At 44.4% G+C, this 20,219-nt stretch overlaps 1 protein-coding gene across 12 annotated transcripts in view; it reads left to right on the forward strand.

Annotated features, from left to right (window-relative positions):
* KALRN (kalirin RhoGEF kinase) overlaps positions 1 to 20,219 on the forward strand; it is a gene marked incomplete at both ends in the record, with an annotated part of 649,897 nt that overhangs the window by 609,955 nt on the left and 19,723 nt on the right. For 5 of the 12 annotated variants that reach the window (XM_084231957.1, XM_084231958.1, XM_084231952.1 and 2 more), the window contains 2 exons: positions 795 to 1,033; positions 2,548 to 2,805. In XM_084231957.1, coding sequence (XP_084088083.1) covers positions 795 to 1,033; positions 2,548 to 2,805 — 497 coding nt within the window. Of the gene's footprint in view, positions 1 to 794; positions 1,034 to 2,544; positions 2,806 to 6,255; positions 6,380 to 7,459; positions 7,520 to 20,219 lie in introns of those variants that run through there. The other 7 variants (XM_084231944.1, XM_084231956.1, XM_084231948.1 and 4 more) reach the window with 3 other exon arrangements.

The raw sequence follows: 20,219 nt of genomic DNA on the forward strand, positions 1-20,219 counted from the left end.
ACCTCCAGCCTCCCTACCTGTCTCCTTCCTCCAGGGAGACCCAAGGCCCTCTGCTCCAGGTTATCTGTCTCCATCCTGTTCCACACACACTTCACACTTGCTTCCTTCTTGCCAAGTCTGAACATCAGGGTCTGATGGCCGGTGGTCTCCTGAGACCCTTTATTACCAGCCACCATCTACACAAAAAGGCAGCATGGCCCCTCCCTCCTTTTGCCCACTTCACACCTCACATACAGCACTATATTGGTTTTATAGTTTCATTATTTAGGTACTTTTCTTAGTTCTCACAGTAGATTATAAGTTCCTTAAAAATAAGTGTGGTGGGCCTCCCCTGGTGGCACAGCGGTTGAGCGCTGGGCTGTGAAGCTGCCCGCAGCCTCTGCAGCACCGGTTTGATCCCCGGCTGCCGGCGAGGGTCCCACATGGCACGACAGACCTCTCCTGCCACGCCCGCTGCTCCCCTCAGCAGTGTATTTCATCAGTCTGCCTGTTCTATTCCCCGCTCTGGCTTTGGTGAATTCTCTCACCCTCCCGCGCTTCTGACTGTACACAGTGCTTGTATAAATAAATAAATAAATCTTTAAAAAAAATGGGATTGGTTAGTATGTGGCAATGCCATCAGCATTAGAAATCTTTACCAATAAATATGTGAAGCCAATGACATTTAAAAAAAAAATAAAAAAAAAATGTGTGGTATCTTTCTCACATCCCCTCATCATGCCTGGCATATAGCCTGTACCTAGTGATCCTTCCATTTCTGAAGCTTAGAGTGACCGTCTGTTTTCATCCTGCAGCACTACAGTCGCCCATCGAGTACCAGCGGAAAGAAAGGAGCACTGCTGTGATAAGGTCGCAGCCTGCTAGGGTTCCCCAAGCCAGCCCCAGGCCTTACTCCTCTGTCCCCGTGGGCTCTGAGAAGCCCCCAAAGGGCTCCAACTATAACCCGCCTCTGCCACCTCTGAAGATATCTACCTCCAACGGCAGTCCAGGGTTTGACTACCACCAGCCTGGGGACAAGTTTGAGGCCAGCAAGGTATGTGACAGCAGTTATGAAGACCCTCCCCATTCTGAGGGCTCACTTTACAAAGTAGCGTCTTTTTATGTGGATCCTTTTAGCAGGAACAGCCCACTGAGTACAGCCTAGTCTCAATTATTTCTTTTTTCCCCTGCCAATTAAGTGAGTTAGAGAAATTACTGCAGCTCAGACACTGTTAAAATGAATCTTGTCGTCTGTAGAAACTATACCAATGAAAGAGATAATTATGATGCACACCAAGTAGAGTGACTGCGGTGTAGACCATCCAAAAGTCACAGCTCTGGTGTTTGACATCCCAAAGAGCCTGCCCTTTCTGATGCTGAGCTGCCGAAGTCAACTCATGGTTCTTCACTCTTCATCTGATGTAGCGAGAAGTTGTTCATCTAGGTGTGAATAGAGAAGCCAACGTTGCCTCAAACATTTCTCACAAATAATCCACAATTCAAGCATCACCATGAGCTTAGTCCCAGATGTCATCATAGACCCAGCCCAAACAGGCATTTTGATACAACATGGTAGTAGGAAAAATGGCCAGGTCATCTGCTTTCCATTCTAAATTCATCAACTTGCTTGCTCTAGAACCTCAGCAAGTTCCCTAATCTCGTTAGCCTAGAATTCAGTGGGTCAGTGACTAGGAACATATATATTTTGACCTGCATGTTCCAATTTTATATTTTTTTACCCAAATGATTAGATGATACTGATTTTTTAAATGGTCTTTTAACATGTAGGTTAAATTCAGTATTAGAGTATCTGTACTCATTTATTTTATCACATCACCTAGAACTTGCGCACTAGTGAATAACTTGAAGTCACGTTGGCACTGGCATTTTGTCAAACTTATTAAAGAGTTTCTGGTTCTCACTGTGCTGTGTGAGGCAGCCAGGCCTCCCTGGGAGCTACAGTTTTGTCTAGAAGCAGTTTCCCTGATGCAGTCCTGTGAAAAGGCCCCAGAAACCATTCCTCTCATGTTAATGAGTAGGAGGAACTAGAGGGGTTCTGTTCCCACAGGAGCTAGGTGAGGGTTGGTCATGCTCTTGCCTACGAATTGGGCAAATGTCTCATTGTTACTCCTGTCTCAGTGAAGGCCAGAATGTAGCGTAACACCAACGCTTTTTCAAAAGAAAGGGAAAAAATTTTCTTTCTATTGAGGGCTTGTCACCTCCGGCTTGACTTTTGCCCTAACCTCACTATGTCCAGGTGCTTATATGCTCAGTATTTCCATTGGTCAGAGACTACTGGTGGGAAGGTTGCCCTCTAGGAAAGGACTTCAGGTCTGTCTATACTTTTACCTAGGCCAGGCAGTCCCTCTACCTGTTCACCCTTGATTATAACATTGAATGAGACATTGCTATAAAAAAACTCAATGGATATCATTCCATTGCTCCAGATAGTCTGCTGTTTACCCTGTGAGTGGGTGGTGAGGCTTTTAACCAGGCCGTAGAGTGCGGAACAAGACGTGTGACCCAGCCTTCTCCTGTCTGTCCCTTCTCACCCTTGTCTCCTAGCAGAGCGACCTGGGAGGCTGCAATGGAACCTCATCCATGGCCGTGATCAAAGATTACTATGCACTAAAGGAGAATGAAATCTGTGTGAGCCAAGGTGAGGTGGTCCAGGTCCTCGCCGTCAACCAGCAGAACATGTGCCTGGTGTACCAGCCTGCCAGTGACCATTCCCCCGCGGCCGAAGGCTGGGTCCCTGGCAGCATCCTGGCACCCCTCACCAAAGCCACGGCAGCAGCAGAAACTAGTGACAGCAGCCTCAAGTAAGTGCCTCGTTGGCTTCCCTGGGAGAGGAGTATGTGGATTAAAAAATTTCAAAAACAAACAAAGAACAAAAAAATGCAAACACATGCTAGGGAATTACTGCTGCTTGTTCTCGACAGTGCCACTGGAACCGAGGTCTGAGTGCCGGAACCAGCAGCAGGGCATCCAGGCTGGATTGTTCCGGTTTTTGGTTTTATTGGTTTTTTGGGGGTTTTTTTTTTGTTTTTTGTTTTTGTGGTGGTGATTTTTCTTTCCCTTTTGTTTATAATTTTCTGTTAATTTTTTCCTCTTTCCCCACCCCCATTAAGAACCCTACTGAAGCCCTAGGTGACAAAAGGCATGCCTTCCGTTGCTCCATTTGACCCACCACAGGATTCACTGGACTGGACTTCTATTTATATTGTATTGAGTTACTGATATATATATATATATTTTTTTTGATTGACACCAAAAAATTACCTTGGCACAAATGCCAGACCTGTACAGGTCAGAGGCCCGCTGCTTCTCCCAGGAGAGAGGGAACTTTTTGGTTGTCTATGGCAATTCCTCTGTACAGATTGTAACTTTTTTTTTAATTTTCCCCTTCCCCTGTCACTTTAATATATGTTCATGGTAATTTGTAAGATATTTCTTTTCCTTATTTTGGTTGTGAAGACCCTTCCGAACACATTCCTGTATAAAGTATTTTGCACTATTTAAAGAAACCCATATGGATGAAGTCAGGTTGTGCAATATAATGGAGAGTCACAATGTTCATCATTGTACCTGTAATGTAACTAATTTTAAATGTACTATTTTAAATATGTAAAATAAATTTTCACCATGAGCATGTTTTAATGAGGTTAAAGACTAGTTGACCCTTTTTCCCCCTTTTCACTATTCTAGGACTTTTAATATGCAAACAATTCTCCCTTTTATTTTTTTCTTTTCTGTGTTTTAGGAGTTGGTTGAGTGCATTGGCAGTTTTTCCTACCTGAAAAGTGCCTTTGTCACTAGAGCTGCAAAGCTAACCTTCCTTTCTAAACAGCCCAAGTGGTTTTCTCTAAACTCTGACACAAGGAATGGTGCACACTGGATGCCACCAAGTGGGCCATCTTGAGAGTGGATGTAAATTAATGGCTAGAGTAGGCGCCAGTGTTGGCTTGCATCCCCCACCCCCCTCTGCTCTCCACTTGTGGTCACCCGTGGCCGGGAGTGAAAGGAGTTCCATGAGACCTCTGAGCAGGAGCACTAATAGCACTGTCTTCTTTGGCCTGTCACTAGGTCGGGGGATAGAAGCTGCTGACATCACCCTGGCCTTTCAAGGTAACTGCAGGCCCAACTGGAAATTAGTAGTGGCCCCTAAGGTGCAATATACTCAATTCCTTTATTCCAAAGACACTTGTTTTCAGAAGCCTTGGGAACAAAGATCCTCAAAGCATTAAATTTCTTATTAACCAACGGCCTTGCAGACATTACTGTTCATGATCTCTGAGCTAACTATCCAGGCACTAAGCACTCCTCCCTCCTCACCTTTGGGTGTTTTGGTCACGTGTTCACACCTTCCGTGGGAGACAAAGTAAGAGGGGTGTCAGGTTGTAAGAAAGAACAGACTCAAATGCAATTTGGTCACTTGGGTGCCTTGTCAGCCACTCTTGGACAAGGGTTGGTGGAGGTGGGCCAGAGCACCTGGCTAAGCGGGTCATCAGCATCTATCAGTGAGGGGCAATCGCAGCACCCTCCCCAGGTCCTGCTGTGACCATGGGCCAGAATGGCCCTGCCTACAGGATCACTGTCACGGAAAGCTTGTTTCCATGTCCTTCCCTGGACTGTGGCCAAGACATGGAAGCTCCCCCAAACCATGATGACAAGTTCTGGGAAGAAGAATATAAAACTGAAACTGTCCTGCCACTTAACTTTGAGACTTCCTTCTGAAAATTATTTGTGACATTTCCAGTTTCTCACCAAGCATACTGACTGACCCAGGGGGTTGTGATAAACACAGACACACACCCCCACTCTCACACACACGTACTGTGCTATCCGCCCTGGGAGTATTTTTGGTAGGGACCTCCCTAACTCAAGATATTCTCAGAAGGAGCCAGGGACATGGACTTGGAGATAAATATATGACATTAAAGTCCGATGTTAATAGAGTGATATCATCTAAAATTAGCTTTCATGACTGGTTTTACTCAGATACAACCACTGGAGTGAGGAGCTGACATGCAAGGGATTTAGAGAGCCTGCTCATTTAGGAGGTACAAAAGGAGGTCTGGCCAAGAGATTCTTACCTTCTGAAGGAGCATAAACTCCCAAAATATTGAAGAACATGACTGTGATTGCTCTCTCCCACTCAAAAAGTTAAACTTGTGTGTAAGTGGTAAATAACTTTGGAACACCTTCCTCAGAACATCCTAAAATTCCTAATATTTGTGGAGTTTTGTGGAGGAGAAGCTGTCTATCTTGGAGTATCTTCCTTCCTCCTAAATCCCATGTGCTTCCCTCTTCTCTCCCCCTTAGTGAAGACTCATTTCATGGAGCTCTGTCTGGATAGGTCTAAATTTGACAAGGGAATAAATCTTAAGGGAAGCCACCCTTACCTCTTCCAGACAAAGCTAGAACTTGGTACAGACTCCATGATCATACCCAAAATGGATGCTGCCTCCCCACGGTCACTGGTGCTGTTCGTGGCTTGGCTTTTGGTGTCTTTGGCTTGAATCCTGACATATGTGGAACTCAAGAGCTCTGCTCTGAGCTTCTCTTTACAGGTCTGTGAAGAAGTAGCTCCCAGCCCCCTCCTGGTGAGAAAGAAGTTAGGATGGTGTGAAACACCATTGCTGTCCTCACCTCCCTGGGTATTCTCTCTGTAGGAAAACTCTAGGCAGACTCATCCTAAAATATCCAGACTAGTACCTGAACTGTCCAGTTCAGAAATCCCCTCTCTACTGCAGTGTCTGGGAGTGACCACCACCCAAATACAAATAATGAGATGAAAACCTCAAAATTATCGCGTGGGGTCTTTGCATCAGGTCCTAGGAAAGTACACGTGGCTTATGCACTACAAGATATACTTCCCTTACTTTCCTGTTTTACAAGTTACCCACCTCCTTCCTTCCCCCATCCAACACACCCTTCAGGAAAGGAATCTCTCAAGCCTGTAGAGCCTCATCATTATGATATAAACGTTTCCCTGGGTAGAGTTTAAAAAAACAGTACTCTCATCTTCCTCAAATGGTGAAGCCAACCTTGCACATCTGTCAGAAGGGGTCAGAGCTCATCCTCACTCACTTCCAGTTGGAGGTGAGATCGGCTGCCAGCCATCACAAGAACTGATGTGCAGGTTTGGGGCCTCTGAAGCTGGGGCTTGACTGGAGCACCTCACCTACTGACTCACCCGGGGTGGCGAGGCCACCCACCACCTCACTCTGCCCTGAGCTGCCATTTTGATTGGTGCATTTTTTGGTACAACAGGAAGTCATGTTCATGGCATACTCTACGCATGAGAAAGCGGGCGGAAGTGGAGAACACGGGTAAAAATGAAGCCACAGGGCCTCGTAAACCCAAGGATATTCTGGGCACCAAAGTCTCTGTTAAAGTGAGTAAGGTATTCTGGAGCTGTGTCCCACCTCTCATCTACTCCCACCCTGCAGCATTCTCACAAGACAATTTGGGTGGATGGGGATTTTTTTTTTTCCCAGTGTGGGGATCAAAGGGGAAATAGTTTAGCAGGATTTTGCATGCAAGATCAATTTATTTTTTATTTTTTATTTCTCCTGGCAACTTCGATTCAAATAAGTAAGTATCTCTCTTTTTTCTTTTATACTTTTCTCTTTATACCGTGCAGATGTTTTATAGCAAAATTATCTGCATTATTCTCTTAGAAATGCAAAGTGCTTCACTCATACTAAAGTCCTCAAAGCTACCCATTCAGTATCCTAGGTCTGAAAATACACACAGGTGAAGAGATTAGGGATGCTTTCCAAACCCCCAACACTGTGAAGTCTGAGGTTTGGAATTCAAGGGCAACTGTGTCATTGGTCAAGTTTCATTTCTTTTCCCCAGAATTCAGACAACACCCCCTTTTAGGCTGTGGGTGAGCAGGGAAGGGAGACACATCGGTGAAACCCAAGCTAGTACCTGTAATAATCCACCTGTTATACTACCTCACTGATTCTAAGCTTGGCAGGCCCTTGAAACAATGCAATCTGGTTTAAGTTGGACCATGGAAATTACACTGCTGATGTTTAATATTGCTACAATGTGTGATTATCTACCTGGCACTTTTCCCCCTTCCTGGCAAAATACGAACAACTGAAACACATTTCTAAGGTCCTTCTTGGGGAAAAGAAATTGTTTTCTCTCCTTCACCTCATCTGGGAAGTCCAGCCTCACAGAAGACAGCAGTTTAAATTCTCCAGCACTCATGCTTCATTCAGCTGCTCCCATTGCTATTTCCTGTGAGACCGGCAGCTCGCCACGACCCCAGCAACTCTCCCTGGAAAGAGCATGCTGCTGCCCTTGGTGATTTGCACCCCATCTTAAAAGCACTGGTCTTTTCTCTGCCCAATTTGCCCTTTGCCCTTGCTTCGCTAAAGTTCTCCTCGCTCTCTAGCAAAAGCTGCCTGTGTTCTAACTGTGTTCTCTTTCTTCCCGCTTCCTCATGCTGCCCACCAAGGAGACGAACAGTTCCGAGGAGTCAGAGTGTGATGATCTTGACCCTAATACTAGCATGGAGGTAGACGCAGCTATTGTTGTCCTATTTCCTACAATGATTGTTTTTTGGTTTTTGTTTTTTAATGTGTTCTGTAAGAGTAACCTTGCTAACGTCACCAGCCAGTCCAACAAAATTGTGATGTTAGGGCACCCCTGGGTGTTCCTGTCCCAACTTAAAAGCAAAACAAAACTGAATTCCACTCAATTAATAGAAACCTCTACCTTGCTTATCTTTTTCAAAACAAAAATGTGCGATTCTCTCAAATGCTTGCTTCATATTTTCTTCTCTGATGGGTTTGGCTCCATGTAGAAAATATCCAACTTCATTATTGGAATCTTAGAATGAACACATTTTTTTCCATGGAAAATAGTGTTGTAAAGAGTGGTTGCTTTGCAGCTAAAAGACAAGAACCCATTAGTTTTGGTTTCTCCCTCTTTTGTGTCTTCCTCCTCCACTTTTCCTTTTTTCTTTCCCCTCTGTTATCTTCATCTGGTTCCACTAGAATGGATTCCTCCCTCAAGGCTCCACAAAATCATGTGTTAAGTACGGCTTTGTGGGTGACCAGGGCCCTAGCACTATGACAGCTTGCTGATGTTAATGGGGTGTGATGGGAGTGACTCCAGATCCTGCCCTTCCCCAGCCCAGGGGCTTCCGGGCAGTGACTTGTGCCCAAAGTGAAAGGAAAGAAGCCTCGGGGATGCCTGCCTCCCATGGCCTTAGCAGAGCTTTCTAGAAACAAGGAGTCTGAAACACTGCCCAGGGACTTTTCTCACACTCTAGGCTTAAAAGGAGATAGAAGTGGAACCAACAGCTCCACCAACAGGAACTTCAACCTGCTTTCAACTAGAAATAGGACTAGCATGGTTTGCCACTGAGTGACAACCTTCATAGATTCACAAATGCTGTAGAAGTAGAGCAAACATGGAGCCAGCTTTCCTCACCATTTTGTCTTTTGGAATTGAATTATATTGAAGTGACTGGTCCAAATCTGTGCCCCCATCCCTGTAACAGATAAAAAAGTTTAGAGATTTTTTCCTAAGTATAAAATGGGGGCGGGGGGGGGATGCTTTAAACTTTTCCTTTGAATACCTCTAAACTTTTCACTTAACTAGATGGACTTTTGTTATTCTAACTTGACCTAATCCCAAAGAAATCTATCATCATATTATCACAACCACCACAAAACCCAAGAGAGATTGTTGGCCTAAGAAAGGGTAAGTCAGCTCTGCAAGATGCCAGTTGGGTTGAATAGGGCCAGAGAAAAATGGTTGAAGGCAGAATAAAATAGTCCCCTGTGGATGTGGGTATTGCCACAGAGCTAAATCTGGCAGATGTGAGTCAATGCAGTTCTCCACTGTGGGAAGAAGTGGGAATGGCATCCGTGGCCTAAATGTACCTTAGAGATTGAGGAAGTCAGGGGAAATGTCTGGCTCGGCTTTCCTTGCACTTCATAGGCCAGGTACCAGCTTCCGTGGAACCCACACCTTCTGCTTGCAGATGCCTAGTGGTGCATCCATCTCCAGGCCCCAGTGTTGCTTGCATGTTTCAGAGATGTCATCTGTTAAGTTTAGAAGACCAGGCAGAGGAAGGGAAAGAGCCAGATAATTTGCATTCCAGAAGGCAATGTGGGACCTTCTTCAGCTCTGGTGCACTGGGGAAGGAAGAGTGACTTTCCCATTCTGTTCTTTAAAGGAATAAGTGGATACAGAAGGATGTGCAGCCAGGTGAGCAATACACACTGAAGATTAGCTGATGTAATTAGATGCTTCAGTCTATAGAAAAAATGCACATAAGCACCCATATGCAGCTTAGCCCTATTTGGTCAGTTGCACAGGTATCTAAGACTCTTATTCATGCAAGGCTTGCAACTCTGCATGGGCTAAGAGAGATGGACCCCAGAGAGACACTATGTATGCATAAGCAGAGGCATTGGAATGTTGATGCATGTCCAAAAATGTTTCAAATAATATAGTTGAGGCAGAAATTTCAATTAACTGGAACTCTCAGTGGGGCATTTGGTTGGTAGCTGCAAATATTCTGCTTAATCAGGCATCTGTACTGTTTGCATGTAGCCCTCGTATGTTCTGTGGTGATCCTCGCAAGCATCAGCGAGCTCTCTGAACTGTGTTGCCATCTTAAAGTCAACTTTGAGCATGTAACAAGGTGCTTAGGAAAGCAGGCTTCTTGGTTCTGCTAGGTTAGTATTTTCAAACACAAATAGCAAAAAGGATATAGGAAGTCAACCTGTTCAACATGAGTTGAGAATTTTCTCATTGCAATTTATTGCAGTGTCCACTGCAGACGATGAAAAGGGTACCTCCTGCAGAGAGCTGTCCTCAAAGACCCAACTTGAAAAACACATGGGCAGGCTACCTCCTGAAGTTTTCTTGTAACTAAAGTGATAGTTTTGGGAATCATTACCAGGCTCAGCCTGGCCCCCAACCTCATTGGAGTCTTCTGAACCTGATTGTTGTATCTTCTGGTCGGGACCTGTGCCAGAAGCTTCTGAGCCCAGAACCCTGGCTGGCATCCCAGCCACGTGTGCCCTGTGCATTACTCTATTCTGGGCCTCTGCTAAGTCCCGCCCTCCAGCTGGCTGATTGCCCTTGACTTGATGCCAGCATGTTGATTCCAATCCTAGCTGTGTATGAGGCCGTAGGGGGTGAGAGGGTGAGGGAATGTCAGGTTGTCTCCTGCCTTCGCATGAAAAGCACTGCCAAAGCATTCTTTTTCTCAGTTGGTGGATTGGAAGATTCCTTTAAGTAGCAATTTCCTGGGGTCTTTGCTTACACACCAGCTGCTTGCTACCCTCAGGGCTGACATATGTCCCACCCCCAGCCTGTTGGGGGAGATATATGATAATTCCCCATTTGCCTTTTCTATCCAGCCCCTTCTCTTTTACATCCTTGAAAGCTAATTAAAAGGAGAATAAAGCACCTTAAATGCTAGGAATCCGATTTACAAAGCTTTCCAAGAACACCCAGTAATGTAAAGGGAGGCAATTATGCTCTGATATTACATCCTTTCTCTTTCCCTGAGGAGAGAGGCTTGTAAATATTAAGTGCAACCCCTTCTTCCCAGTCCCAACCCCAGGCCGCACTACCAGCCAGTGCAAGATTGGTTCTGGGCCTATGTGATTCCCTTCCTCTTGCTCACAGTGAGCACAGATCATAGAGAACCACCCATCGTTCAGCTTACTTCTTTACCTGGTACTGATTATCCTTTGGGGGTAGAGGTGGAAGGGGATACTCCATATCTGTGAACTGTTTCTACATGGAGGAAGAGTCGGATCGGGCTGGAAATCAAACACTAGGTTGTCTTGTGAACAAATTAATTCATTTTTTCCTAGTACAGTTTACACTGCTGGATGCCTTTTATTGACAAAGAACACAGACTCAACGGTGGGCTGAGCACCCTGTGCCCATCTGCCAGCTTTTTCAGTCCTGCCCTGTCCCACTGTCTGTGCTGACAACCAGGCTGGAGCCAGGGCTGGAGGGTTGAGTGTCAATATTGCCCACTTAGCCAGTGTCTTTCTCTGAGAAGTCTGGAGCCTTTGTCAGCTGTGTTGGATTTCTGTATGGACCCAGGCAGGCTCCTGATCTGGGAAATTGTGGATTGCGTCGATGTGTGGGGTTTGCTCTGCCCTCCAATCATAGCACTGTCACTTGTCTGCATCACACACTGGAGTTGGAAGGCCTGAACCAACCTCCCAGACTTTGTCCTTAGGGATGAGGATTCTCAGCCAACCTTTTATGTCAAGCCCAGTTAATTAAATGCAACTTAGTTTAAAAAAAAACAAAAACAAAAAACCAATACCTCTCTCAGCAAGAAAAGGTCACTCCATCAGAGTCAGAGGTTGTCATGATTCCAAGAAGACTCCACCTCTGCCCCACCTACTTAACATGGAGACAGCCTCACCCACAGCACCGACCAAGTGTAAACTGGACCTCACTTGTAATTCCAGTGAAGATCTTCAGCTTGGCTGGGGTGCGGGGGGCACTTTCTTCAATAAAAACAGAATTGGGAGCTTGTGGGAGGGACTTCTGAGAGAGGAGGGAGAGGAAGCACTTAGAAAGCTGAAATTAATTTGGGAGAAAATTTCCAATTAGGGTAAAAATCACAGACTTTCAGAATCAATGGAACTTTGGAACCCTAGTTAACCCCATGCATACCATTTATTTTTTTATTCTACATAACAAAATTTACTATTGTAACCAGTTGTTTTTTTGTTTTTTTTTTTTTTTAAGATTTATTTATTTATTTATACAGGCACTGGGTACAGTCAGAAGCGCGGGAGGGTGAGAGAATTCACCAGAGCCAGAGCGGGGAGCAGAGCAGGCAGAAGGACCGAAGCACACTGCTGAGGGGAGCAGTGGGTGGCGGGAGAGGTCTGCGCGCCATGTGGGACCCTCCTCTGGTAGCCGGGGAGCAGCCGGGGATCGAACTGGTGCTGCAGAGGCTGCAGGCAGCTTCGCAACCCAGCGCTCAATCACTGTGCCACCGGGGAGGCCCTACCATTGTAACCAGTTTTAAGTGACGTTAAATACCTTTATGATGTTATGCAGCCATCACTACTCTTTATTTACAGAACTTTTTCAGTATCCAAACTAACACACTGTACCCCCCAAATGATAATTCCTCATTTGCCTTCTCTATCCAGCCCCTTCTCCTTTAAAAGAGGAAACTGAGGCAATGGAAGTATAACTTTCTGTTTGAACACTGGAGGGTGTCCTAAAAGCAATTTCTGGCTTCCCTAGCTTTTGCTGCCCCACCAGTACAATCCTGCTCCCCACTTGGTCAACTTCATCCCCAGATTGGTTTAATTCTAAAGCACAGATCTTGGCAGACGAGACCTGACTTTTAATGCCAATTTTTCTGTGTAAATTTTTCTTCAGTGTTCCAGTTCAGCAAAAAGAAATAGCATTTCCAGCTTTCCAAGGATGAAGTGTGACTTACATAAGAATCACAAAAGGCAGGAGCTCACGGAAAGAACACTAGACTAGGGGTCAGAAAAGCTGGGTTCCAATCTGTGCACCATCAGTGTCAGTTCTCAGCCCATTAGCTTTCCTGTGGGAGGCCACGTGGCTCCCAGGTACAGATGTTGTGCAGTTGATGTGGACACTTTGAGTGCCATGAAGATCTCAGGTGTGATATCAAAGGACTTTGCACTCCCAAGCTTGTACTCTTGAAACAATGACCCCAACAGAGGAGGAAGTGGGAGATCCCGTGCTTTGCTCCTAAACTTTCTTTGCAGGGGCTGTGGCAGGAATGGCATGGACAAGTTGCTTCTGGACCTGACCAGAGTGTCCATTCCTGGCTCCTGGAAGGATTTGAGTGACCAGAACTGACCCTGCTTTCCTGCCTCAGACCCACAACTCCCAACCCCAGCTCCCATGTCTTCAAAGAGCCTGCTGCTCCCACCTCAGCTGCTTTGGCTCCCTGTCCCAGGTTCAGAGCTTCAAAACAACCTGGCCAGACAGATGGAAGGAAATTTTTACACCCCTAGTCAGGTGACTGGCCTCCTGGTATTGCCAGTGTGTTTCCACTGATGCCTGTTTCTGCATTTTATAAAAAGAATTTTTTTTTTAATGAACCCTTGGGAGTAAAGAAAGTGAGAATCATATTCCTCTTATTTTTACAAAATATTTTCTTTGCAATATATCTGATGGGCTTGGCTGGCAGACTCAAGCTTGCCTAGCTTTGTCCTGATCCTACCTGCAGACTGATTTCTATTCTGCATCTAAGGGAAAGCACTTAGCTGGCATTTCTCTCTCCTGGGAGAATTACAAGACCTTCCATTGCATATTCATGTCTATTATGCTTTCTTTTCCTTACAATAAGATTTTCTTATTCTCCTAAAAGAGACAGGTTCAGAGAAGGTCATGTGGTCACACAGCCAATTAAAAGAGCAGGTCTTGACTGTGGTGCTTTGAGAGGCCAAGCCTGGCCTGTGTGGTGGAAGAAGTCTGCTTCCTGAGCTCCTGGACTTGGTCAAAAAGCATCAGGTTCAGGGCCTCCCTCATTGCACATCTGCTTGTAGGAGGAGAATTTCTTCCTCAACAACCTTTTTAATCCCTTGACAGCTGGGTTAATTACCTGCCCTCACCCACACCCTTCCCCAGTGACTCAGTCCAGCCATAGAAGCCAAGAAAAGAAATACCGTCACAAGTGTTAGAAATGTGGGGATTGGTGTCTCTGGCCAACACGGCCACCCGGCACCGCCTCAGTCACGCGTGTCCTCTGGCACCCTCGTCTACACTGGCTTCCAAATTGAAGATCTTGGCTTCCAATTTGGAAAATGTGATTTATAAAAAGGAAGTTTGACCCCACAACTGCACCAACCCAGCTCCTGCTCTCCCAGTCTCTTCTTTGTGGGCTGTAAAAGCACTGAGAGCAGCGCAGACACAGCACGACCACGTGTGTTCCCTTTTCTGCAACTAATTTGTAGGACATGTGATAGGGTTGTTGTTGTTTTTTCATTATTCTGTGAAAAATCATATTTTCATCTTTTTTCCATTTTTTGAGGACACACTAAATGTTCTCGAAAATACTGAGGAGGAATGAGACAGGGATTTGAAATAGAAATACACATAAAATACGAAATGCACTTGACGTGCAAACATATACAGAAGCCTATACCCAATGTTTAGGGCTTATACCTTCTTCTCAAGAACAGGTGGACCTTTTACAAAATTTGACCCTGCAATACTTACTCATAAAGCAAGTCTCAACAAGAGTCAAGGACTCAATATGATGTAGAGGAAGTTCTCCTACTACTATGGCAATTAAGTTACAAGTCAGTAACAAAAAGACAACTTTTTAAAGTTTCATATATTTAGAGTTTTAAACATTCCTATTACAATTGGGTCAAAGAAAAATTCATAGCTGAAAATGATAATGAAAATGCTTAGAATTGTGTTTACTTATCTTTTAATTGCAGCTTGTTTAATGTTCAATTAGAAGTGAGGAGGGAGAGGTAGAATTACTTCCTAAATGTCTTAGGAAAATATCTTCCAGACATTTAAGAAATTGTGTCTGGTTTGGTCTGATTGAGAGCAAGAAGGGCTAGACCTCCAGACCTAATTTTTAGAAATTGTTTTTCCTGTATCTGTCCATTTCAATACCAAATATCAAAACCATCTAAAAATCTCATTCCTTCCTCCTCTAAACACAGATTTACATGACACAAACACAGAGAATTGAAAGAAAGGCAGAATAGAGAAATTTTAGTTCCTTCAAGGTAGCTCTGAGCTGGGACATTTGGTGTGAATTTCTTTTGACCTTTTTTATTCCTTCTGTATTCTTGATGTACAGCTTTGAACTGTGTTTTGTGACTGGTGATGAGGAATTTAGAAACAGTGGAGTGGGGGAAGTATTTTTCTTCTGGAGTCAGTTGACAGAGGGTCTTCTGGACAAGCAACGATTTTTCCTTCACTCAATGAGTCCTAGAGTCAGAATCTCAACCTTTCGCAAGAAAAATAGATTCAAGATTTCCTCAAAGTTCAGCTTATTTTCAGTAATTATTGTTTTTTACCCACAATTCTTTCCTGTTACCTCACTGCCCTCCTATTTTGAAGAAAACCCAAGAAGACAACTGGACTTCTCTCCAGAAGGAAGAAACTTAAGTTGCTGGACTACCTCATGGTGGTTCTTGTTTCCCTCTAGCCTTCTGCTGCCCTCTGCTGTTCAAATAAAGCCAGACTCCTACGCAGCGCTTTCCCAAATGGTCCGTATAAATAAACCTCATCCTCTTGGATTTTGGTATCTCAGAGAGAGAACATGTGCACTTAAAATATAAAAGTGTTTCTATAAAATGTAAACAGCATCATCTTTCTTCCACCACCACTTCCAATTCTCAACTCCTTCCATCTACCGCTCTGCATGAACTCTCAAATTGTTTCCAAGAAAGGAAAATATTAGGTTTAGAGAACTACGTGCAGCTGATAGTTAATCCTTCAGGTTCCAGAATGATACCTCAGGCCCCTGCTCATACCAACAATGATCATTAATCAAAGTGGTCAGGAAATCTGTATTCTAGCCTACCCATTAATTCAAATACTTGATGCCCTAAGCGCAAGATGCTGTATTGAGCAGCGTGACCATGGTATATGAAATGTGTGGAAGGGTTACTGTCTTCAGAGGATCACAAGTCTAGTAAGACAAAGATGTGATGAGAGATGGCAGCGTATGATCAGCCACAGAACTACCAGCCTCTGGAAGAGCCCAGAAAATAAGAACACTAGTTGCTAAATATCAGACTCTGCTTAACCAATGAGATTCCACAGCCGGTCATATTCCCAATTAATGGGACTAGGAAAACACTCCAAGTTCATGGCAAGACATTTTTTAACTCTCTTCCCCCAAATTGGGAACCCACCATTTTAAAATTATCATTAACTTGACAAATATCAATGGAGCAGTCGAGTGCTAGATATTCTGCTAGGCTCTGGGGCAATAAGTATGAACAAAATGTGACTCTTGTTCACATGAGCATTAGGGTCCATAGTGAGCCATAAAAAAAAATGAAGTTAAATATATAACAATGTGAGAAGACATCATGTCCCTCCAGTTCGTACTCCAAAGTAGAAAGTGGAAAAATGAGGGAGAAGTCTTCCATGGGCATAGTCCAGAGTTAAAATTTGGGGGGAAAATGGCATGGATTTTGTTCAGACTCTTGGTCCTTGCTGGAGGAGTTTAAAGACGAGGGCAAGATGGCGATGGGATGGAGAGCAAGGTCAGGGAGCAAAGATAAATAGGCTTTTGACATGGATGACAAAGCTTCACAATGCTTCTTGCTAGAACTTGCTTCTGCTCTGAATGCTGTGGCGGAAAGAGCACCATGACCCGGTCCTCTGTCACCATCTGGGATTGGCACTTACTTCCCTATTTCATCTGGAAATAGGAATAGAACACCCGCTGGGCAATTCCTCCCAGGATTGTGGAGGCGCAAATGAAGGAGTTTGAGTAGTCGATGCAAACTCTAAGATGTTACAGAAATCAGCAATGATACCTGGAACCACCAAAGCAGCGGATGGAGAGGGCTGCTCCACAAGCCCCTTCCAGATGGAGAACCTGCAGTTAAGTCTTCTTGGCAACCCTTCTCTGCAGCTCCCCTGCTAAAGTCACAACCAACCTAGGAAGAGTGGTTTAATAAACCACAGTGTGCCTATTTATTAATATTCTTAATGCTGTTGAGGTTCTGATGAGAAATCGAAATAAGGCAACTTCTCTGCCCCAGTGGAAGTTTCTGATGTTCCACTAACATTTCGTAGCACAGGAAGCTGCCATTTTCCATCTGTCACCACTCCAAGACTTCTGGTCTGCACTTGCTGGTTTGCTCCTGTGGATTCCCATCAGGATGGGACACACCAGCCACAGGACGAAGGGGGCCATATTCCCTTGGTTTTTTCTTCCCTGTCCTTCTGATTGAGGCGGGGTAAGTTGAGGGAGAGGGCAGTGCTTCAGGTTTGCTGGAGGCTGGTCATTCACACCAGCCAAGCACCACCCCGAAAACTTTGCAGATGTCACTTAATTCTGTCTTCCTGTAGATGGTTGGGTCGAGCGGCTAGTGAGCACATCTGCCCTGCTGCCTGACCACCCTCCCTTAACCAAAGGTCAGCTCAGTAAATCCTCACATAAATGAGCAATTTCATCCAACAGCCTTCTAAGTGGGCATTATTATACTCAATTTACATTAAAAATGTAAATTAAAAATGTTGTCCAAGGCAGGAGAGTATGAGTGGCTTAGGGGCTGGAGGTATGTGCTGTGTCTACAACCAGAGTTCACACTCCATCCATTAACCTCCTCTTAGGAGTAGATTGTTTCTAATTATTTTCCCAAAACCTGGCATTCCATCTGTATAGGAAAACAAGTTCTAGTTAAACAATATTAGTAACATACCCAGAGCATTATTTTATAGATCTTTGGGTCCTATTTCCAGATTCTATTTATGAACATGTCCTCAATTCTTGGGAGAACTGACATCATGTCAAAAGTCAAATATTTACTCAACCAACATGTGTAAAATGCCTACTATGTCTCAGACCCTGGGCCAGAGACCTGAGATACAAAGGTGAATAACAGATGGTCCCTGTCCTTGAGGAACCTATAGCCAATTAGCTCTCTGTTTTTTTCCCTAAAAATTACAAAAATGGGGCCTCCCCAGTGGTGCAGCAGGTTGAGCACAGTGCTGTGAAGTTGTCCGCAGCCTCTGCAGCCAATTCCTGGCTGGCCAGGGAGATACACACATGGCACAGCAGACCTATCTCGCCTGCTGCACCCCTCAGCAGTCCTTTAGGTCTGTCTGCCTGTTCTGCTCCCCACTCTGTCTCTGGTGAATCCTCTCACCCTCCCACACCTCTGGCCTGTACCCCAGCTATTGTATAAATAAAACAAAGCTTTAAAAAAATAATTTAAAAAAATTACAAAAATGAAAGATATTGACTACAGATTATATGGAAATCTCAGGTAAGAAAAGAAAGGGGAAAATCACCCCAACTTCAGACAATTATAATTCCTGAGGGCAAAGCCTTTTGTTTAGCATCTCTGTCACCACAAAACCTTAGGCCTAAAGGAGAAGACAAGTCAATGTTTTCTGCGCAGTGAGAAGGCCATCCTTCATCCCGTCTCCGTGAAATAACCGCTGCTGATGTTAGAAAAGACTCTTCATCAGATTGGTGTAGTTGAAGAGGTTAGATTCCATCTTCTTTTATAAGAAATCACACCACTCTAGCTAACAAAGATTTATTGATATATAATGTTGTGGGGAAGAAAAAAAAAAAAAAGAAAAGACTCTTCATCACCTTTCTTTGTGAAATGACCTAAGCCAGGTGGATAAATTATGGCCTCTTTAGTACCCTTCAAGGAATGCGATGCCACCCACCAAGTTGGCTTCTTAATTGTTCAACAGAACCAACCCTTTATACCCCCAAGCCCTCCCATGGCCCACCCTGTGCTCATGTCCCCCTCGAATCTCCCTAGAAAGCCTCAGGGGCAGGAAGTTGGCTTATGTGGAATAAGTTCCCTTGGATAGAGGGGAACTATTACCAGTTTTCCTCAACCCAGGCTACTGACAGTTTCAAAACTCCTCACCTGTCTTCACATCAATTAAAACAGACTCGCTAGATCGAGGCCCTTGACATGAGCTGCCAGGGCCAAGGATTGGGAATCACTGTCGAGACTAGCAGAGGGCACTGTGGTGGTCAGAGTTGTGACCTGAAATAATGATACCAGTCTTAGTGATAGTTAGACAGAGTTTATTAGATTTTCAAAGTGAGGATTCAGGCCCAGAACAATCTGACAGATTTTACTGAGAGATCTGCTCCACCAGGCATGACGTTGAGTAAGAATATTCCGCTTAGGAAAGAAGGGGATAGTTATTTTCTTACATCAAATAGCAATCAAAGCATTCATTTTTGACAAGTATTCTGGTTTTCATTTGTAGGTTTTAAAGGGTCAAACTTGCCCGGTTGCTCAGACTCAGACACTGTCATCACTGTGTGTCCATAAAGGCAGGCAAGACATTAAACATTATCTACCTCTGCTTGTGAAATTTGATTTTGGGTGCTCGGTTTTGAGCTTCCTGTAACTGCCTTCTGGCAGCAACAGACATGGAGAGATTCTTGATTTCATTTTCTCACAGACATTTGGATTTTTCTGCATCACTTCAAGGGTGAGCCAGACTGATAAGAGTTTTGAACTTTTTTCCAGCCCGTCAGATCAAGGAGGTGTGCGGGCCCAAAATGCAGCCTCAGTTTTTAGAGTGTTGGACACTAAGTCCCAGGACTTAGCATCTCAAGAGTTTTCTGTAGCCCATTTTGTGAAAAACCCAGGTAGTATGAGTGGGCAATTGGCTTACAGTGAAACCCAAAGGAAGAAAAAACATATTTGTTCCAAAAGGCTCATCTGGACCCCTGGATAAGGGAAGAACACAGAGAAATCATTTTCATCTATGACAGGGGCACATATAGGGAGACAAGTATGAATGCCCCAATGATCTTAGTGGAGGCACTTGAGTTTTCTGACTTCATTATGAAGAAAAGAATTTTCCAAATAAACAGTTATCAGAGATAAGCCACTTTAACAAGACTGCTTAGCAAAAGGAGATGATTAAGTTGTCATTGAATACTTGTTATTTGTCAAGTTATTCTGTCAAACACTTATTGTACCATTTGCACTAGTCATTATTTATTACCATTTTTTAAAAAGATTTATTTATTTATGTATATACGAGCTGAGGTACAGGCCAGAGGGTGAGAGGATTCACCAGAGACAGTGGGGAACAGAACAGGCAGACTGACTGAAATACACTGCTGAGGGGAGCAGCGGGCTAGTCAGGAGAGGTCTGCTGCACCAGGGTCTCCTCCCTGGCTGGAGACCGAACTCGTGCTGCAGTGGCTGCAGATAGCTTTATAGGTTGCATCTTAACCCTTTGCACCACCAGGGAGGCCCCAATTTTATTCCCATTTTATAGTGGAATAAATCAGTGCTAATAAGTGTCAAGTAACTACCATAAAATCACATCCAAAAAATGAGGTGAACCCCAGCCTTTCTAAGTTTGAAGCTCATGCTTATTTCAGCCTCCTTCCCTGCCCTCCTTAGGCTTTCGCAGCCCAACTTGTGAAGAAGTAGTATAAAATATGGGGAAATTCAACGTGATCACCCTCTCAGCCAGCTGAAGAACCCCTCTCTGTGTCACAAGCAGCCAGAGTGTTACGTGCA

The sequence above is a fragment of the Talpa europaea genome, assembly GCF_964194135.1.
Source record: "Talpa europaea genome assembly, chromosome: 4".
In the NCBI taxonomy this organism is placed as follows: Eukaryota; Metazoa; Chordata; class Mammalia; order Eulipotyphla; family Talpidae; genus Talpa; species Talpa europaea.